Consider the following 27,177-nt stretch of genomic DNA (forward strand, 5'->3'; position numbering starts at 1 on the left):
AATCTTTTACCTGTCACCCAGTCCTGGGCTAAGGGGCCCAAACAAGACTTCTCAAAAAGGTCTGCTGAGAAATACTATCTCATTCTGCTGGAGACTTCTGTAACCCAGGTAGAACAACTTATTTACCACATTTCTTTTGAAGTTGTTGTATGTTACTTGTCTGAAATGAATTAAAAAACTATTACCCTTCCCTGAAGGAGAGAAAATCAGCTCAGCACCATTTGTAGGAACATCTTCACCCGCTGCAACTGTCATGAATTCATTTGTGAATGCCATGAGTGGTGTGACAGCACTGATGACTGTGCTGACAGTGCAGGCAGAAGCCATTTGGTTTGAGCAGCACTGGGCAGACTGGCCACCTGTCTTTTGTGGAACAGGGCCCTGCTCAAATGTTCCTGTGCATTAAAGCAGTTTACTGACACATCTGTGAATTTCTGTTGGCTAGAACAGCTGATGAGACACCAAACCTGTTTCTCCAGACTGCAGTTTTGGTGCATCTCTGTGGCCCAGGGCTTGGTATTTCTCCTATGGAATGGGAAAATGTCAGCTGGGAAATTGAATACCAGGGCTGAAAGCCTGACAAAAATAGCCCTGAAGTGCAGAAATCAGCGTTCATGAAAGTGAATAGCCAGGCCTCCTTGGTATCAGCTGGGCTCTGCCCTGTTGGAGAAACGTGAGGGAATTATCCACCTGGGGAAAGGAACCTCCTGACAAAGGCCTGGAGGGCAGGAATGACTGTGCTTTATGAGCTGAGTGTGAGTCACAAGGCTGGCAAAGGGCTCTGCCCAGGCTCCACTCAGCTAATATTCACTTCAGCACTGTGCTCTCACTGTGATCTACAGCTACTGGCAGAAGAAAAAGGGAAAGGGGCTGAAAGCAAAGGAGAAAGATAAAAATACATTCTTGGCAGAGGCTGTCTGTGAGCTTGCACTTAGGATGGGCAGCACACAGCATGCCAACTATTTCCAAGATGCCTTAAGAAGAAAGGTTATGGCTTTCTTTTAGGAAGGAAAATTCCTTTCTAATATTTTTTGTTTGTTGCTCTTGTGGAGGGGAGAAACCACCTGGTTTCTACCCTGTTTGCTGGACATGACAGAGTGCAACTAGAAAATTAGCACAGAAAAAACAATTGTTACCATCATCATGAGAAGAAAGATTACATAGGGAACGAGCTGAAACCCAGGGTACCAATACAAAGATGTGTCTGTGGTGAAAACAATCTCCAACTTCAGCCACCATTCTCTACATCCACTCCTGATCCCAACCCTGTGGTTACAGATCAGGTGGGGGAATGCTGTAAGGGATCTCTGAAACCTCACAGCCCACTCTGCCCTGCCTGTGACACTCAAAATACTCAGAAATTAAAGGCTATTTTCAAGTGGTGGTTTTACTTTCACATCCAGGAGACAAGTGAGATTAAATGTCTGAATAATACTAATATGTAAAGTAGGTTATTTTCAAAAGCACCAAGGGGATGATGATCACTTTGACCACTGAACTTCATCCTCTCAGTGAAATCTTTGCTTGAATCAATGGCTTGTAAAAGCAATCTGGCAAGCAAGTAAAGGTGAGTGCTACACACAATCCTGGCAGTGCCCTGAACCCCCACAGTTCCCTCAAATTCTCCTTCACAGGCAGCTGAAAATATTGTTTTAGTGCCTGTAACACACAGGAACACTGCAACTATATTTCAACAATGTTCACAACCAATGTGGAAAGACAAAGGATTTATAGATAAAGTGATTAAAGATGAAAATTCCTTCCAGTTTCAATTTTTTGGAAGGAATTTGCAGCAAGATATTAGCAGAATTACTATCTGCAAGTAATATACAGACAGGGGAGAAAAATGTGATGTACAAATAGTATCACATTATGGTAACTATTAAATTACAGCACAGGTAGATTTTTGTCTCTACGCTGTCATTACACCTTCTGAACACACCTGAGTTTGTTTAACAACAAGACCTACTTAGAGGGTGATTTTCTTTAAAAAAAGGAGGCATTTTCCTTATGACAATGTCAAAAATAACTCCAGTGTTCTAACTCCAAACCCCAGGCTGGCTCTGCATTATTAACTAAGCCAATTAACTGCTGTACACTAAGCCCTGTGTATATCATATACAGAATTTGGCTTCCAGTTACACTTTAAGCCTGTAAACTGATCTTAGGGATTGTTTGACACCAGAGTTCCTTTCAGCTTGGTCTTTCCCTCCCAGGTTATAACCTATCTTCTGTGGGAGCAGGGAGTGCCCAGCTGGGGTCCCAGGAGAGCCTCTCACTTTGCCAACAAACACTGATTTACGTGACAAACACACTCATCTTTTCACAGCCACAGGGATGCCTTCATCCCTGGTATTATTATTTTTTGTAATCTTACCTCTGCAGAAGATTCCAGAGCTAAGTGATCCCTGCTGGTGGTTAGAATCAGGAAGAAAGTGATGAGCTTTTAAGCAGAGATTTTACCCCAGTCAGTGGCTGTCTTTCCAGCTAAAATATGCCCAGAAGGGTGTGATTTTCAAAAGCTTCAAAAAGCTGGGATGGGCAGGACATGCAATCTGAGAGGGCTGCTCTAAATCTTTGTCTTCTGAGTCTTCCTCAACCTCTGACCTCTCAGTATCTCTTCTGAGGAATTGGGAGTTCTTCTAATCTGCTTTGGCAACACTCATCTGGCAGGCCCCTGGAGCAAACTTGAAATATCTTTTGGAGATTCAGTTCATCATTTGATCTTTCTATGGTCTGGATTAGTTTTTAACCTTGAATTATCTACTCTACCTGCTTGCCTAAGACTCCCACATTTTCTAGGAAAAAAAAAAAAAAAGCCTGCAGCACAATGTACATAAACCCAGGGGAGATGAATGTCTGCAAATGAGAGCTTGGAGCTAAAGATTTGGGGGAAAAAAGTTAGGAAGACAAAATGGATGAAGGACCTGTTTTTTTAGAGCTGGGTCTTACCTACAGTTTAGAGCCTGTGCTACTGCTGAGTAAAGCATCAGAGGAAACTTCCTACAAAATATGTCTGAAAAAGCCAGGTGACAGAAACAGACCTAAACCCTGTAATGTGAGGGTTCTATTTCTAACAGATTTTACTGAAAACCTTTTGGTTTAATGCACAGGTGAGGATAAGTCCATGCCCAGTTAGCACTGGTTGTCTTTAGCACCAGTTTGTGACACAAAATCATGTTGAAGTCACTCAGTTTTCTGAGGCACCTGGAGGAAACTGTGGCTCTACTGATTTAGGCAAAAGTCAGACCAGCTTTCAGCAGGGCTGGGTTTTTACATTGGATAATTTTAGCAAGAAGAATTGGAAAAGATTTCTGAGAATCAGTCATGTGGAACTGACAGATATACTTTGCTTACAGCTGTCAAACCAAGCTCATGCTCGGCTGTGTAGAAGAAAAGTTTCTTTACAAATGGAATTGTGTTTTCCATGAAACACACACACACTCTGCTATTGGACTGTCCTCTCCCCACACACTCCTGAGGCTCTCCACCACCTCTCTGCTGCACTGGGCTCAAAACAATCAGGTGAATCTTGTGTTTGGGAACAGGTTGTGCCACACCCAGTCACTAAAAGGCTTTTTTTTTTTTTTTTTTGGAGAAAAGTACAAGGAATCTAGTAGAATAATACAGCTGCTGATGTTGAAAGTAGGACTCCAAGACTAACATTCCTGTCTGATTGCCTTTATAAACAGTGCTCAGTAATTTTCCAGTACAGTAGTCATTCTGCTAACAGACTTGCCAACTTTCACTCACACAGGTTTCTTTTTTTCTTTAGTGATTATCATTTTGACAGCTCTTTTTTTTTCTTTTTCAATTTCCCACCAATAAGATTGGCCATGGAACAATGTTTTATAATTTACATACACCTTGGGAAGTTCTTTTTTCATATGGAAGCCATTGTTCCCTCTCCTCCTCCCCCACATGAGCAGATCTCTCAGTTTTGGAGGACTCAGTGTGGGGTCAGTGTGAGGAGGTGGCACCAAGGGACAGAATTTCAGCACTCTCAGAGCTCCTCTGCAGTGAGTTTTCCCTACCCACCTCCATGGTAGGTGTAGCTTTAATGGGGCAACTGGTTTCCAGCTCCACTCCCTGCCTTTCCAGGAAGGCAGTGCCTCCTCAGCTCCCAGCACACGATGCAAACTGTGAAGATCATTACAGCAGGCAGCAGGAGGAGTGGATTTCACAATTAAATATTTTGCTATATTATCCTGCTAATCCTTTTCTGTGGGTTAGAACAGCACTTGGCCTGAAGAGCTTCAAAACAAAGCAGCACAGATCATGCAACATTTTAAAACAAGGCAATGGTCAACCACAAGGTTAGTGAGTCAAACATTGCACTGGGAAAGAAGTGATGGAAGCCAGACTGGGTGTTTACACCAAAGCTGAGGGACCTGTCTCATGACTCCTTGTGGAAAATAATGCCAAATTAACTCCTGCTCCAGCAAATCAGCCTGGAGTGTTTGATGTAAGTGCATTTAGCAGTAGCCAAAGAGCACTTTTCATTCTACACTGTCTGTTCCCCAGCCTTCTCTGCCAGAATTGCTCCACTGAGTTGAGTTGTTGGATTTGCTGGAAGATACAAGCAAATTGTCTTTCAGTGGTTAATTAGCTACTGACTGGCACTTGATGACCTGCCTACAACCTGGAGCACAGGAGTTTTTGTCTCCTTTTGGTGGATGGGGATCAGCATCAGCTGACCTGGGCCCCAGATGTGCCCACAGCAAGACATCAGCCACCCCTCACAAAGGTGGAATCTCTCAGGTTTTCTGGTGTGCAGCATTTTGGTTTTTGCTGCTGCAATGCCCACGGAGCCCTGCTGCAGGCAGTGCCCCGAGGAGCTGCCACCAGAGCGCAGCATTCCCTGCTCCAGCCCCTCCAGCACAGTCCTGGCAAATTCATTAAGCTCAAGCTGATTCTGGAGATCCCAACTCCAGCTTTGGGAAGTACTTCAAAATGAACTCTTACGTGGTGCCTCCTTGGATCAGAGGGTGCTAACATTACTATTGATGCCAGATTTCCAGGCTAAAATGAAACCCTCCCCACGGCTGTTCCTTCTTTTCTTTTTTCTTTTCATGTAACCAAATCCAATGCACATCAAAGATGTTTCTCAGCACAAGGCACAGACAAGGGTTTGAACCTGCTGGCATTGAACCTTATGGATGATAAACTGCATTAATGAAAGGACTGACCCATCTGGAGCCATCAAATATCCAGCTCAGCCCCTTCAGTTAACAAACACCCCCATCCCTGCAGTTTAGTGCCATTTCTGTACAGACCTGTGAGGAATTTGCTGACGTTCTCAAAGAGTTTTCCATCATATTGTTCCCCCCAAATTCTAGTATTTGCAAGACAACCACCTCACAAAATAAATCTGAGATTGTTTTGCCCCCCATCTACCTGTGATGAGAACACACAGAAATGGGGTGCAAGCAGCCCAGAGTCAGGGAGACAGACTGATTTCTGTATTATTCTGATTCCTGTATTCCTGGGCTGTTAAACAGAGCACTCTCACAGGGATATGGTGAAGTCTAGAGGGCAGAATGGACTCTCAGGCAGCACATGGATACACCCTAAGCCTAAATCAGACCAGGAGTCAAAGCAATGGGCACTATCAATCATCACACACTGAGACACCATTATTTTGGCACTCCCCAGCCTTTGGACATGTTTTTGAGGTGCTGAGCCAACTGGGGCCTTGACTGACTCTTAAACTGGCTTTATTTTCCCCCAGTGGGCACTGATGTGGTGTGTGAACCCTTGGGGAGCCTGGTGCTGGATTCCAGCTCACGGATGGAAAAATGAAAGGAAAAGAGAAGAAAGAAAGAAGGAAGTGACCCATGTAACCACAGAGCTGACCTCAGCAGCGTGTCAGCTTTTAGAGATGATTTGGAGGGCAACAATAATCAAGGACACAGTGGTAAAAGGATGCAAGATAGGCTTCCTCCAGGCAAAACTCCTTGGCTGCATTTCTCTGGTTTTCCAGACAAAGGAAATGTGGTAGATTTAATCTGTTTGGTGAAGAACTCCTTTTGCTGCATGGGAAATGCTTACTGGTGACATGCTGAGAACCATAGATATAATTGTGTAATTCATAGAGAGGTGAGAGCTGGCCTCCCATCTACCTTTAGTGCTGCAAAGGAGGATCAGGTATGAAAGGAATTTAGATCAGTTACTAGTGGGCTTCCTGAAAGGTCTGTCTTGCATTTGATCTAATTTAGTATGCTCATTAATGACCTAGGCACAAAAAAGAAAAAAACTGCTGGAAAATTGAAGAAAATGCTGACAATACAAAGCCTAGAAGCAGTGTCAATGCCTCAGAGGATTAGGATGTCAAACAGGAAGAACTGAATAACCTTCAGTACTGCAATAACAAACTAGGATGGAAATAAACAGCACACAGTGCAAGGCTGAGGGCTCAGGGACCAATAACAAGCATTTCTGTGTTGAAGTAGGGCTCATACAATGAAATAAATGAGGAGGAAAACATCTCGAATGACTGTAAGCCACAAATATGATGCAGCCATGAAAAAAGCAATAAGAAGTTAAAGAAATTGATTTAGCCCAGAAAAATGATTGAAGGAGGAGATACAATGGTTTGTTGTGTCCTGTGGCAAATAGCCCAAGGCTGAAAGGAAGGGAGGGAAAATACTCTGTAAGAAAAGGAACAGAGCTGATGCACAAAAAAAAAAAAAAAAGGCTGAAAAAATGACAGTGAGTAACAGTGAGGCTGGAAATAAAAGGTTCTGACCCACATGAACAGCAAGGTCAAAGGAGAGCCTTCCAGTGCAGGAAGGAGCCTGTGGGAAAAGCTCAGCTTATAGAAAGCAGTCTAAGATATGCTGCTGGTAGTAGCAGAAAACTAACCCTGGGGCTCAGGAGATATTTTCAAGTCCTAAACAGTGAAAATAAGTGCTCAGGGTCTCCTGTGGTTTTCTGTAGATGCAGCCAGGGATTTCTGGCATATGCTGCTGTTCAGCATCCATGTAAGAACACCAAATATTCAGCAGACCCCTGAAAGAACTTAACCTCTCCTAAAATCTCTTACAGCAAAGAGGAGAAAAATTACCAGCGTTTGCACACAGTCCATTACAAGTCCAACAGTTGGGGAATTTCATGTGGTTTTGGTGCTTTTCCTGCCTTGGAGGGGAGCAGTTTCATAGCCACAGCCCAGCCATGCAGGCAGAAGTGTGTGGCCAGTGGCCGAGCTGTGTTTTCAGTGAAAACAGCTGATGGGATCTGTGATTTGTGAGCGTGGTGCCAGCCCCAGGGCTGGCCCTGCCGCTGTATTTGGGTTGGTGCTGGGCGTGCTGGAAGCGACCCATCCACGCCGCATGCAGGAATCCAGATTCCATCTGGTTACAGCAAGGTTTTGTAAAAAATACCTAAAGAGCTAGGCAAAGGATTAGAATAAAGAGGTGCTAATAGGGTGCAGTTGGGACAGGAAAGGAAGCTGTAAAGAATTTAATGGAAAAAGAGGGTCAAGGAACATAAAAAATAAAATAAGAAGAAAAAGAGGCATTTTTTTAAAAGGTGAAAGAGTAACAATAATAAAGAATGAAAGATTCTTTTATTTTTGCCAGTTTCAACAAAACCCTTAAGAAAATTCTCTTCTCTGACGTGTAATTTTAAAACATGTCAGTGTATCCAATCAAGTTTTAAATCCTGCTTTGTTTTCCTCAGATGCTGAGTTGCAGTTGGAGAATTCCAATCTTCTCCTTGGCCTCATGAAAGTAGTGTCCCCTGCCCTACATTATTTGGCTCTCCTGAGAGGTGGCTGAAGTTCAAAGGGATATATAATTTACAAAGCACTTTGGGATCGTGCTGGAAGAAAGACACTGTTATTAATAACATATCCTTTTTTCCTCCTGATCACTTTATAAATGTGGGTAACTGTTTATTTTATTTTTATTACAATCTCAACAGCAACAGCCTCTTCCTCCACTTAAACAATATGATCTCACCCCAACCCAAAGAGTTTGCAATCCAGCTTATACATGGATTGAGAGAGGAAACAAAGGGACAGTGTGGGATAGTGAACTAAAGTCACACAGCCCATCCCAAAGTGAAACAGAGACTGAGTGTCCTCTGACCCAGTCCTGTGCTGGCCAAAAGACCCCCCTCTAGAGATAAATACTCTGAAAGGTGATTCTCCTAAATTTGGAGTGAAAGTGCAAATGCAATTCAGAATGCACAAAACAGAGCTGGTTTACCAGAGAAAGGAGAGCATTGTTCCTTCTTCTGAACTCAGGTGAAGGGCTTAGGTCTGAGTGGAAATGGGAAAGGACCTTATTGTAACAAGATGCTACAATAATTTTACTTGAAACCCTAAAACAAATTCAGGGCTCATAAAAAAAGCATTGACATGGTGAAAGAGAATGGTTTCTTTAAGATGTTCTTGGTCAGAGAATATGCTAAGCATGCTTTTCTAATGTCTGGGTGGGCAAACGCAAGTGGAAATTTAAATTCTACAGAGGCACAGAGAATGTGCTTCTGAAAATGTTTCCAGTTAAAAGCATGTTAAGTGTGAAAGTGTACTCTACACGGAGGGAGTGAGGGAGTGTGGTCTATCAGATCATCAGCAAGGATTCTGTGGCCTTTCCAGGTTCTAAGCACATTGACAGTGTCTGCTGTCATTGCTCTGAAAAAAATAGACCAACAAGAGTGTCCCTGTGCCAGAGCTGACTGCAGCTGGGCAGAGCTGTGTGAGCTGTGCCCATAAACTGCCTGCTGGCTCCACACAGGAGAAGAGAGACCTTGGAATAACATTAAGGGCTGGACCAAATTCCCCAGAGGAACACAGGCGGGATACAGGAGCAGAATAATCCTTTCTGAGGAGGTTTTGTGTGATTTCACCTCACCCACTGTCACTGCCCTGACAGGCAGCAGTGCCATGGTGGGAGGGCACCAAAGAGACCTCCCTCAGAGCACACTGTGGGTCTCAGGGCTGTGACACGGCCAGAACTTCCCATCCTTGCTCTCAGCTGGTAGAGGCAGAACCTGCCCACTACTTCCAGAACTTCTAAAGTTGCTTTTGTTCATCTCTGCCACCTGGAACCCCTCCTATACCTGCCTGGGCTCACTCCAGCCTACTCCTGACAGCTTTCCAAAAGATCTGGGAGAAATACTTCATGCCAGGGCAGCAACACAAGCAGATGCTTTTTGTTTCTTTCTGAGAGAGTGGCATGACAGAAATCCCAGCCTCACTGGACTTCCTTCTTGAAGGAAACAGTTGTTTCCTTGAAGCCATGGGGATTTTGGCTCTCCTTACATACCAGGGTATCTCATTATACCTTTCAGTACTGCAAGCTGTACAGCCAATATTGTCCAGCAGCAATAACAGGCAGTGCAGACAGAAACTGAAACCTGAACCAGCCTTATTGATGGATGACCTGACACTGCATTTCCCTGCTCCAGGGCACTTTAATCACAGTGTAGCTCTAATTAGAAGGAAGTGTGCTGCTTGATGTTCTCCCCATTGCCTCTGCCAGCAGGATTAGCTTTGTAGGTGCATTTCCCTGGCTTGTCTGATTATCCAAGATGCAGCAGCCAGCAGGTTGGTTTGAATATGCTTTTTTAGGTATTGTTTAGCTTTATCTGAAATTGATTTTATCACAGAATATTCTGAGTTGGAAGGAACCCACAAAGATCATTGAGCCCACCTCTGAAGTGAATGGCCTACACATGGATCAAACCCCTGATCCTGGTGTTATTCTAACTACTATCAAAATTGGAGTTTCTACACTACAATGCTAAACATCACTGCAGAAAAAGAGTGAACGTTTTTTGTCAGGAAACAAACTGAACAAATTAATTTACCTTCTTCTCTTTTGTCATTTTGGCCAGAAATGTCTTTTTTATTATAACACAGATCAAAATAATTTCAGCTGAAAGTGCTTGCCAAATTAAAAAAAAAAAAACCTTTTATTATTTTTAGAGATCTCTAATAAATAGTGAGGAGAAAAGCACCCTTACTGAGAAAAATATCTAAAATGTGTTTCATCATAATTTAATTTATTGGCTTCAGGGTTTTTGTAGTACTGTTTGACAGTTAATCAGACCCCATTCTGTGCTGATTCAAAAAAAGAAAGGTTAGATATGCAGTCACTCCACTCTTGTCTAACTTTATACTGTAAATTCTGTCTCCCAGGAGGCAATCAAGGGGAAAAGAAAACCATCCCCAAACAATGTATGAAGGCAGCCTGCATGGAATCTGGCCTTACTGACCACAAATTAAATGGGCTTTGTCTGAGGTAATGAAAATCTGACCTGCTCAACAAAAGGAAATGAATATTACAGCTGCTTACTGTGGCTAACAATGTGTCCCAATACTTTGAGACGTTTGCACTGTGTTCACCAGACGGAGGCTTTGGAAAGGGGCAGTTTCTGAAGGAAAAGGATATTGGTTTTAGTGTTTTTAACTCCTTACCGTGACTGGCAGGGGTGTGTGTTACATTTCCTGACCTGGGGCTCGGGGCGGGTCACTCGCTGGCAGTCACTGTCATTCACCAGCGTCATGGTCTTGTTAATGATCCGAGTGCAGGACACGATGGTTCTCCTCTCACCTGGAGGCCAAATCAAAAAGAACTCTGAACAAAACCACCTCCACTCATCAAAACTCCAAAACTCAAAAGCTTGGAGCTCCCTGCTCCCTCTACCAGATGTACTCTACCACCTCTGCAAGAAATCTTATTCTCCACTTCTGCCTGACCTTTGTACTGGCATGTTTTGGGTTGGTTTTTTTTTCAGAAAAGCTACAAATCTTTCCCCAGTAATCATGCAATTGACTGTTTCACATGAGCATTCAGCCTGGGCTTTCTCCTTCTAGTGTTTAACGTGGAAAGGAGCTTTAAAACAATTTGTTTTCGTTTCTGGTTCCTCCTCCACAGGTAGCTGTGCCCTGTCATCACCTCGGGCAGATGTGCTGAAGTCACACAACCTCCCACTCCCTGCTAATGTGACTGATAATGACAGGACAGCTGCCTCCTGCTGCTCCGGGCCAGGAAGTCAGCATGAAAAGGACTGACCGAGGTTCAAGAGTCATTAACTGAGCTTGTTCATATTTCACAAAGAGAAAATAAAGCCACCAAAACAAATTGTTTCTCATCTCCTGCTCCTCCAGATATACTGCTTTAAAATCCTTGTGGCAGGAGGCATCTCTGGAGGAGCCAGCATTTCTCACACAAACTGTGCACCAGGAGTTTCCCTCATCCCACATCCCTGAGTGTGGCCCTCAGGGCTCAGCCTTCCACGGAGTGGCATCAGGAAAGCTGTGCCACAGGGAGCATGACAGTGACCAGATGTGACAAGGAAAGTGATACTCCTGCTCTGTGTGACTTTGCCTCACTGCTAATTTTGGTTTCTCAGGTTTGTTTTCTAACCCTGAGACTGTGTCAGATTGAGTTTATTCACCATCTGCAGCTGAAAATAAAAAATAACTCATGTTCTGTTAATAAAAAATATGCAAACATCTGTATGGAAAGGAGAAAGTCCCTTCTCAGCTTGGATAAGTAGCAAAAGCATTGGACAACTAAAATAAAAGACCAATTATCAAGCTAGTGCTGGTGGGAGCCATGCTGGAGGACACTGATTTGATTCAAATTTGTAACAGGCTTACAACAAAAATCAGAAGAGCCACAAATAAATTTCCTTTTCCCTCATGTGAGGGTTTAATGGCTTCAAAATTATTATTTTAATGCAAGAGTGTCTATTCTAAAGTCCTATTTACAGAAAAAAATCAGTAATTTCAGTGCACTGAGGGCAGTGAGCCTGTAAATGTGAAGATGAGCTCTTTCCTCCTGTCATGTCACATCATAAATAACTGAGGCTGCTGGTGCAGACAGACTGCCCAGAAGGCTTGGAAATGATCTGTTTTCCTCAGGGAACAACCTCCTCCTTCCAGCACTGCACATGCAATGGACAGTGTCTGACAAAGCAGCCTCTGCTCTCACAGCACCAGCTCCCAGGGCTGCAGCAGATCTGTCTGGGCACATCCAGGGATGCTCTGGGAAGGAGCTTTGCCAGGTACTCCTGGGTGGGAGCACCTGATGCAGATCCCCAGGAGCTGCCCCAGCAGCACTGCCCTGCTCCATGCCTGGGGAGGGAAGGGCCTTTCCCTGAGCGTGCCTGGACACCTGTGAGATGCTGCTCCAGGAATGTGCTGGGGGCTGGAGGCTGGGGCTGCACACAGAATCCAGGTGCAGCTCCAGCCTGCAGTGACAGAGCAGTGTCCCTGCCAAAAGGCTGGCTGGAAATTAACTGTGGGGATGGGGATCAGAGCAGGGAGAGCCGGTGAGAACGAGCTGTCACTGAATTCATTACAGCAAAGTCCATTTTCATGGCCAATTTCCACCTCTCCTGTGGCTGGAGGCTGCAAACAGCACTCAGGAATTCCCACCAAGCTTCCTGGTGTCCCTACCTCCTCCACACTGCACACTGCATCCTTCCCATCCACTGTGTGTCCAGATGTACAAGGAGTCCTGTTGCTTTTCTGGCTCACTTCTGTTTTCAGCAGTATAGTTTACAGGGATGGTGTATTCATAATGAATTCCATAATTCTGGTCGTGGAATAACAGCACCTGGTTCAGCAGAAAAGAGAGGCTGTTGCAACACACTGTGCTGGGAGAGCCAACAGGCTGAGATAGCACTGCTGGAAATGCTGGCTCAGGAAAAAATCCCTAAAGTATAAATACCTTGTGAAAGGCAACCAAATCTTTATCTAGAAAACTTAGATTACAATGGTACTGCTAAAACAGGGCAACTGCAGGAGCAAGAACTGCTTATGATTTGTGAATATTTAAAGCAGCACAGGGATGTCTAAACCTGGAATTCAAGGCATAACTTCCAGCTTTGTATGTGATCAGCAGGACACTGGCTATTCAAAGAGAAAGACAACAGGAAGCATTAAATCAGCACTTTTCATATACCAACCATTTTAAAGAGCATCTAGAGTTAAACATCTGAAAGAACAAGGTGATGCTTCTCAAAAACAACTGCAGCACAAAAAGTCCCTTGTCTCCTGGTGAATGTGGCACTCAAGGCAAGCATGACTATTGCAGCTGACAAGCTGTAGCAGCAGGGTTTTATGCCTCAGGAAACAGAAATAAGAAAAAGCCCTATCACACAGCTTCTGGCAATGTATATTTTCATCCCTGCATATTGCTAGAGGAAGGTGAAACCTGTTTCCAACAGCAGGCTATTTCCTATGGAATCACTTGTGATGTCTCTGGTGTTATTACTCCAGAATTCCCTGTCTGTTAACAAAGGAACAGAGAAAAATGTTTATGTTTTCACCATGGGCAGATGAGAGTACTGGTCCTGTTTTGATTTACATGTTGGACTTCATTTGGCTCTCACTTTCCCTGGCTTGAATCAGAACTGATTGGAAGATATCCCATGGAGAACAGGATCCATGGAATCTGAGTTACCACAGTACTAACAAATGCCTAGAAGTACTACTGTAATGTTCATGCTGTGGCTTTAAACCTACTTATACTTATTATCCCATGATCTGAGCAGCATTAGGCAGGTGAATTGTGCTGGCTTTTGTCACCTACTGAAAAAAGAGCAATGCCTTACCAAATAAAGGCTCTCATAAGTGGAGCAAGCAGCTGCCTGTTTGAAAAAAGACAAATTTGCAAATGCTATTATCCCCCAACAATAATTGTTTCCCCTTCAGATTTGCACAATCATTCCTACTTAACCAATAATCTCACTAAAGCTGTCAGGAGCTCATTTAACCACACAAATGTGCTGAAAGAAGGGGTCCTGGCAGCCTGTGCTGTGAACACTGAGGGGGCTCCACAAACTCAGCACCCTTGAGCTGCTCTGCACAGGGCAGAACCCTGGGCAGATGAGCCCCTCCCAGAGGATGTGGGGAACAAGGAAATGATTTTGCTTCAGCTACAGAGGGAGCCTCACTTCCAGGACTGAATACCAGGGTTGAAACCAGCCAGCCATCATTACAATTTCAAAGAACAATGTTGGTTTTTCTAAACACAATTCAAACACCAGGCAGGCAGAGGCAGAGAGCTTGAGCCCAGCTTTCCTGAAGTGCAGGAGATACAAACTCCTGTTCTAGAGAACTGATCAGTCAGCCTTGTCTAAAGCCCCCTTCTGCTCTGGGAGTGTTGGGTTGTCCTCTGTTGCACAAGGGGGACCAGCACAGGCCTACTTACACAAACACCAGTTTCTCCAAGAAATACACACAGAGCAATGCACTTGGAGAAATGCCTCAAGTATTAAAAAGCAACTCCTAAAAAGAAATCCTTATTATCTCAATATGGTGCGAGACCAGTGAATCTAAAGGCCCATATGAAACCAATTTCATGCAATTTCGTAGCCATATATAATTGGGGGGTGTGTGTATGTGTGTATAATTGGTTTCAAATGCAGGTCACAATGGATTGACTGAAGCTTCTGGCTCTTTGTCAGTCCAGTGTATTCCACCACTGTTTGAACAACAGTTTTCTATTTAGAGGGAACTGGTAACCATCCTGCCTTTCCTGTGTTGAAAGAATGAAACCCACCACCCTGTATCAGGGAAAAGATTTGTATCTGATTCGAAGCAAAGACTTCATGTGTGCTTTGTTTACCACTGGCAGTGATTTAAAACCACATGTTTTTTAATGGTCTGGTAATTTTTACATTCCTCATTTTTAATAATTTCTGTGAAAAAGGTGAAGAAGGAACATTTCCTCTGCTTATGTCTGCTGAAAGGGCCTGTCTGTATCTGGAGAAGCTCATGGAGAAGCTCAAAATCACTCCTATGTTAGCTACTTACTCCTTAATGAAGGGGAACTGAGCATTTCTTTAAAATCAAAGCTCTGCTGATGTTGAGGTACACAAAATGCCAAAATACAGATTTTACTGCAGTGGACCTCAACCAAGTAATGCCCTGGAAGGTTCCAGGAGCTGCCAAAGGAACCCTGCACAGCATCCTCCCAAACGGTACCTGTGCAACTCCTGTTTCTCACATGAGCTTGGCAAGATCTTAGCAGTACAAAGAACTTTGTCAGAGTCCTGGTTTCAGGAGGGAAGGCTTGTGTTAAGGCCAAAGTCCAGAAGAAGCTGATGTTTCTGATGGTGAAGAGGGTGTAATACACTTTCTTTGAGTGGGCACACCCTGGACTACACAGGTGAGCCAGGAAGGTGCTGGTGAGCTCAACCCTGCACCTCTGACTACTCCAGCTGTAACCTCTTTGATCCAGCTTGACACTGGTCTGTGAGCCTGTAAACTCACTCATCTGTCTGAGAAAGCAAAGACAAAACCCCTCATGTCCCTGTGCAGCAGATTTTGACACCAAGAAGGTATTGACAAAGTGGATATTACTGTCAGCTTTTTGTGTGTGTGAAAAGTTCAGGCATCTTTGGAGCTTTTCAAACTGGGTCAGGAAGCGTTGCACAATGAACACCAGCAGCCAAAAAAATCAGGTGAGGGAAGGGAGAGAATGCTGATTTTTAGCAGTGCTTACAGACAGCCTTCAGAGAATAAACACGGAAAAAAGTCACAAGGAGAAGAAACAGCACAGAAAAAAATGGAATAGAATAAAAAGTTACAGGAAACAATGAAAGAAACAAATATACTTTCTATGCAAACCTTGCTACAGAACCTGTAAAGCTTTCTGCAGACTTTTAAACAGGAACAGATATATGAGACAGGAATTATTACAGCTGTCTCAAAAATACAAATGTTAAGGTTTAACCAGCATTAAGGGACTGGCCCATGGGTCACCCTGTCACCCACCAGTGACAGCTCTGGGACCACAGTCCAGCTCTTCTCACCCCTGTGGACTTCTCATTCATGTCCAGCCACATGGCTGTTCATAAAATACCAAGCTGGGCTAACAGAAGGGCTATGCTGAACATTAAGAAAAAATGTCAAAAAACACCTTAAACTACGTACAAATGAAAAAACAATACAGAGAAAACAAAGAACATTTGTGTGTAATTAAGTCATTACTTAGATTCAAATTCACATATACCATCTGTGCATGCTAGATCTGCACCTCTTCTGTAAGAGAACAGAGTATTTAAACACAGAATACATTCTGGCATAATATGAAAAGACATTTCAGCAAATATGCTTTTATGTGTGTGATCAGGTATGTCCAAGAAATAATTCAGGTCCTTGGGAACCTACATCCTCTAGAATGGACCTGTGACACATTACAGGGATTTCCTGCACTGGACATGAGCTCAATGAACACTGCCTGTTCTCCCAGGATGGAGCATCACTTTCTGAGTGAGAGCTGCAAAAGAACACTGTGGTGAGGAAGCAAACAATCAAAATTTAACTTTCAGCTAGGATATAAACCCTTTCTGTTGCATCACTTAAGAAACACAAACAAAGGATATAAAGTTACCATCAAGTGCAGTGGTATTTTAGTTGGTCCTTTGGCAGAGATTTTCTCCCACAGCCCCCTTCGCACGTACCGGACAGTGGTGCCTGCGATCTGAAACTCACCAGGAAGCTCAATTTTCCAGTCGCTGTTAATGGATCTCTTACTGGAATCTTTTAAAGCTGCAATGAACCAAACACCACGGAATGAAATGCAAGCAAATTTGTAATTACAATACAGACTACTGAGCCTTTGTCTCAAGGTGCCTCAAGCACAAGATGCAGAAACCTTGTAATGGATGTGAGTTTAAAGGAATAAAACATCTCCCACTTTTACATGGCCCATTGTGATGTTTCTAACTTGGATATATTCTGTACTTCATTTGATGAAGATATTTTGAAGAATTAACATAAAATTAAGGTCGTTTATTTCTAGACTCTCCTTTTAAATGCAATAAGACAAATCTGCAATTTAATTTCCAAGCAGAATTTTCTTTCAGTTTCCAGATTTTGAGACCATATTTTCCTAAACTCTCCTTGAGAAAAAGAGCAATCCAATCTTTGTTGATACAGTGCATACTGCAAATGCAATACACAAGTGATGCTGTGTTTGTGTGTGCCCCATAACCAAACATTAAAAAAATTAACATTCAGCTGTCAGAGCTGTACAGAAAAGTCACAAAGCAGGGGCAGGTCAGTGGGAAAAGTGTGAACTTGGCCACCCTCTTTTCAGAGTCCAAGTGCTGGATGTATGTATGAGGTCAGGTGAGGAGGGTCTCACCCATCCTGCGCCTCTGTGCCTCACTAAGGTCAACATGGAAAGCTCAACTTCAGAAGAAAGATGAATATTGAGAAGAAAAGATACTTGGACTTGTGTGTCCTTTCTTCCAGCCTAACTTTTGCATCAGGATCACTGATGTTCTTCAAACACTCAAAGACAACTCCAGCCATAAGGGCATCACATTACTGTTGACTCATCAGTGGAAGATTTAGGGATTGATGTGTTTTCTGTGTTAGAACGGAAGCAGAGTTATCCAGATGTTGGTGTGATGCACTGAGGGAAGAGAAAATTGGCAGACCCTGCTGCAGCAGAAAGTGCCAGGCCCCTTTGTGGAGACCCATTCACTGTGATCAAATCTGCCCTGACAGCAGACAGACAGAATATCCCACGTGTTACTGGGCTTCCTTAGTTCAAGGTTAACTGTGTCTTTTGGCTAAGCCTTTAACAAGATGTTGTTTTAACCTCTAGCATCTCATGCCTATTTTATCTTCTTCCAATAAAGAACTTTGTCCTCACTTAACTGAGTGTGTTGCAAGAAGGAAAGAGAAGCTGTTTAAAGCCTTTGGAAGTCAATGGGAAGTCTCCTATTGTCATCCCTTTGGATCAAGCCTCCATAGCCAGCAAACCCTCCTGAGTGTGTTTAGGACATATATATATATATATATATATATATATATATATATATATATATATATATATATATATTTATATTTATATTATTTATTTATTTATTTATTTATTTATTTATTTATTTATTTTATTTGTGATGTCTGAACTCGGGGGGAATCTGGAGCATGTGGAGGTCACAAGGTTCTCTGCATCTACACTGGGAACATTGGGAATCCTGGAAAAAGGTGGATATCTGTCCTGCTGCACACAACCTTCCTGACAGCTCTCAGAGTGCCAGCAGAGACTCCAAAATCAGGGTGAAGGAGAACTGAAGTGGGAGAGTATTTTTTCTGAGGAAAGTTTCCCCTGGCACACAGCCCAGGGGTAAGATGGTGTCCTGGCATTTGCATGCTGCAGCAATGTGTCTCTCCCTGTGGCTCACTTCTCTTTCTGCTTTGTTCCTCAGTTTACAAAGTACCTTCGGCAAGCTGCAGACACAATTCTGAAGCAGGATTGCTTTCCTCTGCCAAGACCTAGTGGCTTCCAGGCAGATCAAAGTTGTGGGTGAGATAAAACTATCTCCAAGCAGCATGGCTGACTAGGAATGATAGTCTGGCATGTGCTCCAAACTGTCTAAGAGCTTGAGTGACTTAAGTCATGCTTTGGTTCCAGCTCACCATCAAAGGGAGATAATTTGCTGATGAAAACCAACGTTTCATCTTTTGAACCTCTTTTCTGGGCAGGGTTTGATTTTGATTGCAGGCACTGCAGCCCTTAGTGGCTGAGGAGATGGAGAATTTGGAAACAGACCTGTTCCCAAAGGAGCTCCTCGAGGATTGCAGGAATTGCACTGGGGACTGAGCAGAGCACTTGGGCCAAAGTGTTTTCATTGCTGTTTGCCTCCATTACTCCATCAGCAAGATCACTGCTGCAGCTACAAAACCTTCCATGTCTCAGACACAGGGAACTCCAATGGCTTTTGTCACACACAACCACTGGCTGTGTGCCCTGCCCCAGAGGTGACAGAACTAAACTCAAACTCGTACAGTAGAAGAGGAGGAGGAATAGGAACCCCAGCAACAACCTGTAACTTCTGTTTTTCTTGTTGGCTGGAAGGCAAGAACTGACCAATCAACTTCTAAACCTGCATCCACTCAGATCTTTATTTCCACCTTGGGTCTCTCCAGCTTGCTTCCCAGCCTGTGGACACAAACTGCCCAGGCATTTCCTGTTCAAGGTGGTTTTTGAGAGTTACAGCCAGCCAAGGCAGCCAGCGTGGGTTGCCTGTAGGTGGAGGGAAATTCTTCAGGCACTGCTCCCAGCACATGGAATAATGATTCCAAATTATGCTGGGCTTCCTTCCAGAATGTTGTACCTGGTTCTGAGTAGAAATAAGACCTGATTGGACTCAGTTTTGTCAGTGCTATTGAAATAGAAAATCCTTCCACACTCAGACCTGAATTTAAGAGTGATTGAGGTTTCTTTCTTGGTCATCTTTATTGCCCTACGGAACCCTCCTGCTGCTATTCTTCATCTCAGTTCAGCAAGGCATTGGGTATCTTTTCTTTGTGTTGAGTGTTCCTTGAAAGAGAAAACCTTGGAAAGCTTAGAGAGGTTCTCCTGGCTCCTGACCATGAAACAAAGAGCTGAAAGCACTAAAAGTTTTAAAAGAGCCAGATTTTTATCTATCTTTATGTGATGCAAACAGGGCCAGCTCCTGCTCTCAAAAATACACAATCTTAATCTTCACCACCCAGTGGGGAACCATCTGCTTTAGTCAAGGTTATGTTGTCTCAAGGAAGGGCAGTTTCTAACTCATGTAAGACTCTCAGTGCTCTGCTATCTGCCAAAGCCCAAATACCCTGTGCAAACCCCACCAAGACAAACAAAAAGCCTGGTTTCCAGAAGGCAGAGCACCTGCAAAACCCAAAGAAACACTGGCTCCCATTATTCCACCAGGCTTTGCTATGTCAAACATCTCATGTGTAGGCGGGATCCTCTGGCTAAAGCATTATGGAAACAGGAGCAGTGGTGATATTCCTTCCTACCAAGAAGTGGCACAAATGCCAATGGTTTTAATCAAAGGGCAGCTGAATGACATAATCTGCCCTCCTTTTTCCCCCTGAATCTGGAATGAAAGAGAACAAAAGCATCTTTCCCAGTGATATTACCAACTGCAGCAACATCTCAAGACAGAAAATCAATAGCACTAGAGCTGAAACCCTGACACAGCCACTATGCAAACATTTTCAGCAGCATCCGATATTCCAGAGCTGGATATGAACATCTCCTTTTGGCTGGAGATGAAGAATTACAAGCAAAAGATGTGGAAATCAGAGACCAAGGTCTGAGCTTTGTTCTGACTCCCTGCATAGCCATGAGCAAGTTGCAACACCTCACTTTCCTCTTCCACAAATGAGAGAGTGACAAGCTCTGCAATCCTCTCAGAGTTCCTTCCTCTCTGGAAGCAAGTCCATGGCCATGCAGCTCTGGGACAATGTTGGGTTTTTTTTGGATCTTGGCCAATTTTCTTTGAAGCCTCTGCTCTGTCACAGGCTTCCTGTGTAAATTCAGGGCTAATGGGGCATTAGCATTTCTGTATCTTGGACTCCCTAGAAGCAGAGACGGATAAAACCCTTTATCTATTGCACAGTAATGACAGAGATGGAAATGCCTCAAACATTGGAGAGAAGAGGCAGAAGATCAGACTAACAGATCCTCAGTGTAACTGACTGGCTGCACTTTACAAATGCCATTCTGACCTTTAATTTATGCAATGAGTAACTGAACAAAAAATTCCTTGACAGACTCTGCCCTACAACAACCTCACGTGCCAATCTTACCCATCAGCCATGTCTAAACCATTTTTTTCCAATAGGAAAAGGAGGAGAGGATGCCTGTTCCCCTCTAAAGGAATGCAGAAGTAGAAACCACAAGAGGATTAAACAAATTTTTTTGCCTGATAAAATAGAGGCAAGTGGACTAGAGGCTGCAGCCAAGCCCATCTCAGAATGCAGGATCAGGTCTTGGGTTCAGTGCTGCTGTAGGAAATGGCAGCAGGTTACTGAGGGATATCAGCTGCCCTGTCCTGCCTCTGCTTCAGACTGAGCTGGGCGCCTTCCTATCAGTACCTCTGCCATTCCCTTCTCTAAACACACTGTTCTCTTCCCCACTCCCTCCTGAAGTGCTGTGTGCTCCTGGCAGCCCTGTGCAAGCCACTGCCAAGTTCTGCTCAGGAACTCTTCTGTCTGTATATAAAAGTACTCTCTGGTCCTTCCAGGTTGCACAGGGACTGTAAGTGTCACACACTATCACATCACAAACATCATGAAACCAAGCCACAGAAGCAGAGATTGCAGCAAGACTCAAATCACCAGCCCTTCCCTGGCAGCAACAAACCTTACAGGTCGCTTAGAGAAGGGTCATTTTTAAAAGAAAACAGAGCTGGATTTTAATTAAAACATTTGTACTTTTTTCTTTTTACCCAGAAAGCTGTGAGCAGGTTTGTCCTCAACCACTCTGATGCGCCGGGCACCCGCAGGGATCACAGCAGCTTCGATGTAACCTAGAGCAACAAAAAAGGGGTGAATGAAAGCAGGGCAGGGGCAGGAGCAGCCATCCCATATCTCCCTGAGAAAAACTCAACTCCAGGCTCAGGACTGAGTGAGAAACACTCCAGATGAGATCTCTGTGCTGGCAGCCACTTCTCACTGCTGTCACAGGCGTGGTCATGACTAATATATCAGCAGAAATGCATAAGTGCTGCTTAGCTGTGACTACAGGCTTGTTAATTAGCTCTAATTAGATCTGCACCCTTTGAATCACCCTGGTTTTCCTGCAGTACTGACAGGGATGCACGAGGACACTGCAAAGTGTGACTGTCAGGAGCAACACTGCACAGAACAGACATGTGAGATGATGTTTCCAAAAGTTGTTCCTGCTTTGTCTTCCCTGTCCAGGCTGTGGTGTCAAAAAGGACTCACTTCCACAAAACTTTTTGATGATGCTAAAACTGAACAGAGGGAGTTAGTGGGACAAATCTGGGGAAAAGCTTGTTTTCATTTACATTTCAGCTCTGTACAAAAAATCTGGAGGAAATAATGAATCTCCTTGCACTAGGCTGCTGAGAATTCAACAGCTCAGATTTAACGCAATAACAGAGCTGGGAGTTTCTCCAGGACCACTGGCCATCTCTAAACACTTTTTCAAAGACCACTTTTTACTCACAGAATACAGTATGAATAAGCAGGAGCCACATGGAAATGCAGCCTCTTTTCCCCCACTATGGAGATATGTGGAGTTACAGATTTGCTCCATGGGGTGGAAGTGGTGCCTTTAAATAATAAAGCAGAGGAACACCAGGGCCCATTTCAAAGAGCCAGGCAGAGTTTTTCCACTGGCTTCAATGGACTTTGAATCAAGTCTCTGTAGATGACACTAATCTCATCACAACCATGACTTGATTCCTTCTAATTGGCCACCCAGTTTACTTTGCAGTGTATCACTTGGCACCTTTTTGGGCTTATTGCTGTCCTCTTTCTTTTAGATGTTAAGCAGCTTATCCTGTATATTCCCTCATCCACTTTTCTTGCTTTAAAGGGCTCTGTGAAGCTGTTGTGTGTCAGTGATGCCTTTATGGGAATTGTGGCTGTCTAGAGCAATGGGTTGGAGAAGTGCTGGCACAGGGAGCAGTGATTCCTTTAGCACTTAGCAGTGTTCAGGGAGCTATTTTAGGGATGAAAGTGCAGCCCTGCTTTTGCTGTGCTGATACAGGGAGGACTCCAAGGGGTATGGTGACAATCTCTTGCACCTCAGGACTAAGTGATTCTCCTTCCATTGTGACATGGAGTGAGACAGATTTGGGGTCTCAGATGGTGGATTCATTTCCTGACTTCATTTCATGAGTAAGGCTTGAGCTCTTGGGTTTCATCAGGTGCAGAAGGTGGGCAGCTGACTTGGGCCAGACAGGCTCTCTCTTTCCCTGATTTGTTGTATCTGAATGACACTTTCATCTCACCCTTCAACTCAGTTCTCTTTGCACTTGTTCCTCCTCAATTACTTCTCCCTCACTCAGGATATGTCAGAAATGGTCACTCATCCCTTGCAGGAAAACCAGAGAGAGGGACAGCAGAGCTCAGACCTTGCCTGTGCACAGAAGCCAGAGCAGAGGCTCTCCCAGCTGCTGTTCCAGCCTGGGTTTCACCAGGAAAAATCATTAATTCCAGGGTCAATTTTACACAGGCAATACGGAAATCTGTTATGAAATCAGAGCAAACAGATGTTGAGCTTCATCCTAGACATTGCCAGGAGTTGGTTTTTCTTCAGCTGAGACACCAAATCACAGTCAGTACAGTCAGATATCAAACATCCCCACTGCATCCCATGCAGCTGCATGTAAACCCAACCAACAGCTACTCAAGACATGAACACACAGCAAAAGTGTGACCAGTGAGAGTCTGTCACAAGGAAACAGCTCCTGATACACCCCGAGCATCCCTGTTAGGAAGCCAGTTTGGAACATGCCCAAGTTTCAGCTAATTTAATGTACCTACTAGGGGACTATTTACTTATTTAGTTTTTAAACCAGATACAAATGCTAAATCATGCAGGGGTTGGAGACAAAGTTACTCTGAATTTAGTGGAAGGCAGTCACTAAGTTCAGTGAACTCTGGATCTGTCCCAGCAGCAGCCAGGAGTGTGTCACACTGCTTTAGAGGTGAGCAAACTCTGGAGGCTCAGCTCAAGCCATTAAATACACTCATTTCATCACTGTGCCATGAGAGAAACACCACGTGGAAAGGTGATTTTTATGTTACATTTTACAATAGTCAAGTGTGAGCTATTAATAGAGCATTAGTTCTGGAGACTGTTTGGTTTGGTCTCACACCAGATTTTTTCTCCTTGTGTAATTTCTAATCCTGATTGATGGCTTTGGGGGGCTGCACTCACAGCTCCTGAATAAAAAGAAACACACTGTGTTATCTCACTGTGCCACAAACCTGACTGCTGACCTTCACTCTCCTGTCAGAGAACTGCCAAATGCTTTGCAGGGGTTTGGATCTGACCTGTCCTCTCAGAGGTGAAGCAGAACCTTGGGCATGTCCCACCAGGAGCACCTGGACACTCTCATTCATTGCCTCCAGCAATGCTGGGTGAGTTAGTGGTCGAATTCTGCTGCAAACAGACTGGATATCACCCATGCAAATTTGCCACAGGTACAAACTTGGATCACCTCCACCATTCTACTCTGGTCCTCAAAGCTGGTGGGAGGCTTGTGGTCACAGATTCCTGATCTTTGAGATAACTGCACCAGGAAACACCTCCAGTGTTTTCCAGGCACATTTTATTAAGCAAATTGTAACTGCAGATTGCCAGAAAGATTATCAAGTGTCAGCTAGAATGACCAAAAAAAGTCTCAGAGTTGGCCCCCAGTCAAGGACTCTCAAAGCTCTGTTAGGTCTAAGGATAATTGTCTGCAAGGCCAGGGTTTGCAAGGTTGGGCTTAAAGTTCATCTTTAAATGAGGAGCTGGTTAAAGACTGATGAGCTTTGGCAACTATCAGACAGTATTTTTAGTAATTTCACCCATAAATCAGCGTGTTAAGATGAAGCTTTGAAAATACAACAGGAGAACTTCATTATTTGATAATTTATGGTGCTGTATGCAGTATACTCCACCTTGGGAACAGTTACTTTGGCACACACCAATCTTTCTGGATAATCTGCATTACATCAGTGTCTCAGGAATGTAAGACTGTGATTGAAGCAAATCCTAGATACAAGTTTTATGGTATAACTCGTATTAGGAGAGACACCAGAACAAAGAGGTGGCTTTGTCATCAAGGAGATTAATATATGAACAGTGGCTACTGTATCTTCATTTAAATGCTGGAGAGATTTGCAAGAGGAAAGCAGCCCACACAGAAAAATCCATTGTTAGCCATTGTTATTACTCCCAGAAAGAACAGAAAGTTTAGTGTGAACTTCAGAATGCCACTGATCTACTGCAAAACTGTTCTGGTTCACACTGCAGTGAAAGATGGACTCAGAGGTGAAGGACAAACGATCCCATGGCTGAAAGTACCAACCCCTGGCACTGCACCTTCCTATCTTATCCCTGTACACACCAAAATCAGGTGTGAGAAGGTCAACAGTGCCCAGCTCATTATCAAACCTCCCAAAAGTGCTTTGAACAAACATCTCAGGGTAGAAGCCAAGGAGATCAGGCTGTCCTGCCCACCTGCCAGCCAAGGCCAGCAAAGCTTCCATGGCACTTCAGGGATTGGCACCAGCTGAGCATCCCAGACTCCACCTCCTTCCCACCTTGCAGATTTGCTACTTGTTGCAGTGGAGTACAAATTATGTGTCTGTTTTCTGAACAGCTGTGATAATTCTCCTTTGCTTTTAGTTTGAGAACAAATCCTGCATTGGCACCTGTCCACTTCCAGCCATGGGATAGCTCGGTTGTAAGAAAATCATTTCTCTGAAGAGCCATGGATAAATTTCAAAGCCTTCTGCTATTGCTGCAAAGTTGGTAACTGGGATTTCTAACTTGCATATTCTGATGAAACCCCCATAAGTGATCTCTGAGTTAAAGATTAGGTAGAGTTCTATTTTCCTGTAATTTACATGTGCACCCTATTGACAAAAAAAGATATTTTTGTGTTGGCTAAAGATGCTCCCAGCCAGCACGACAGCACTACTGTTCAAAATTCTTTTAGTAAGTGTAGGACAAACAGCATATGCAATAAAACCTCTACATTTCTACCATCTTAAAAAGAAAAATTCCTAGCAAATTTCCCAAAATGACAGTTACAACAAATGGCATATCTCACCTTATTAGATTCTGCCATTAAAAAAGAAAATCCAAACATCTGTGGTCATTCTTTTGAATTATAACCATAAATCCTTTTGAATTACAATAATAAATGAAAATCTTGATGTGGTTGAGAAAAATCAGGATAGACAGACCCAGGTCTCTGAGCATTACAGGCACAACCTTGGAGAAGTTGTCAGTGATAAATCAGCTCCTCAACAGACAGGAGTCCAAGAGCTGTCCTTCATTTCTAGGTCCCCTGTACAGTGGCAGAGTGACAGAGGTGGACTTCAGAACAACTCTGTGTTTGGTTTTGACAAATTATTTTGTAGAAATAGGTACAAGGCATGCTGCCAGTCGAAAGGAAACCTCAGTCTAAACAGTGCATTCAGCTGGCCTGCTGAAGACAGCCAGCTGCACACAAGTGTATGTGATGTTTAGCATCATAAATTAAGGCTTTTGACCTCCTCTGCAGCAGAAAAATGGGGTCCATTTCCAGTTGGATCACCCTGGATCACAGGTGCTAAGAGCTGAACTGCTGGATCTTCTACAAGGCACTTTGAAGGTTCCACCATCTTTCCCACCAGGGTGGCAGAACCTGTGTGATATTTAAGTTGGGGGAAAAAGAAATAGATCTCGTTCTTTTGGCTTGGTGCTTGAAAATTTGGCTTCCTTTCCACAGATAGGTTCCCTAAAAGGAAAGGATCTGTATTGTGTCTCTGACAAGGCAAGTGAAACAGTAAAAGGATTTGAAACTTATCCATGGCTTTTGATAGCAAATTTCCCCATCTAATCCGACAAAACGAAGATAAAGGACCAACACCAAAGGATTTCACCGACACCCACTGACACTGCAAACAGCATTCAAGTATCTTACACGAGAAACACTTGGGAACAGCCTTTGCCTTTGCCATCACACATGTGGAAACCTTCTTACAATGACTATTGGTTACTAAGAAACAGAAAGGAGTTGGCAGGGGTTTAGTTCAGTTCACAGGGCTCCACAACATCATTTGCAATCACAGGACACAGAGGGACCAATCCTGCAACCAGAGGAGTCCCACAGGCAGAGCCAAGGCTCAAGGCTGCAGCTGCCATTCCCCAAAGAGATACCACTCCAGAAGAATCAATGTCTTGATGTTTGAAGTCTATTCTCTTTTGAAATAATAACTCAGCACACTGGACTTGGGGTCTTGGCCTTGACTTGGAATGCAGCCAGGTCATGAGGATTTGCCACTGAACTGTGCAATCGTTTACACACCCAAACCTTGAAATTGTTATCACCAGAATATTGTGGATCTTTCTTTGCCCCAGCTTTCATCAAATTTTTGCACATTTTTGCATGACTGTCAATTTAAAATAAAAAGTCTTTTTTTCCCTTGAGTAATGCCACATTCACTTGTGATACCCAGACCTGGAGCTTTGCTTACTGCATGAAATTCAGTGGGTTCACCTGAGGACCTGATTCTGCAAAACAGCATGTGAACAGAAATGGATGGAAGCACGCATAAAATGTAATTAACTTTCCAAATTAAATAAAAAATAAAACAAAACACCTAATAAATGGTAATGAGGTTATACTGGTAAAAACAATTATCTTCTAGATTATGTGAGATGGCTAAAGGTGGAAACATTG

General features: G+C 43.6%; 1 protein-coding gene across 1 annotated transcript in view; it reads right to left on the reverse strand.

Annotated features, from left to right (window-relative positions):
• The window catches only part of ADAMTS17 (ADAM metallopeptidase with thrombospondin type 1 motif 17), a 152,940-nt gene that overhangs the window by 22,018 nt on the left and 103,745 nt on the right, over positions 1 to 27,177 (reverse strand). Inside the window, exons 16-19 of the mRNA XM_058033730.1 lie at positions 21,211 to 21,291; positions 16,362 to 16,519; positions 12,416 to 12,575; positions 10,427 to 10,562 (exon numbers count right to left, since the gene is read on the reverse strand). Of these exons, the coding sequence (XP_057889713.1) occupies positions 10,427 to 10,562; positions 12,416 to 12,575; positions 16,362 to 16,519; positions 21,211 to 21,291 (535 nt within the window). The remainder of the gene's footprint in view (positions 1 to 10,426; positions 10,563 to 12,415; positions 12,576 to 16,361; positions 16,520 to 21,210; positions 21,292 to 27,177) is intronic.

The sequence above is a fragment of the Melospiza georgiana genome, chromosome 13 (genome assembly GCF_028018845.1).
Source record: "Melospiza georgiana isolate bMelGeo1 chromosome 13, bMelGeo1.pri, whole genome shotgun sequence".
Lineage (NCBI taxonomy): Eukaryota > Metazoa > Chordata > Aves > Passeriformes > Passerellidae > Melospiza > Melospiza georgiana.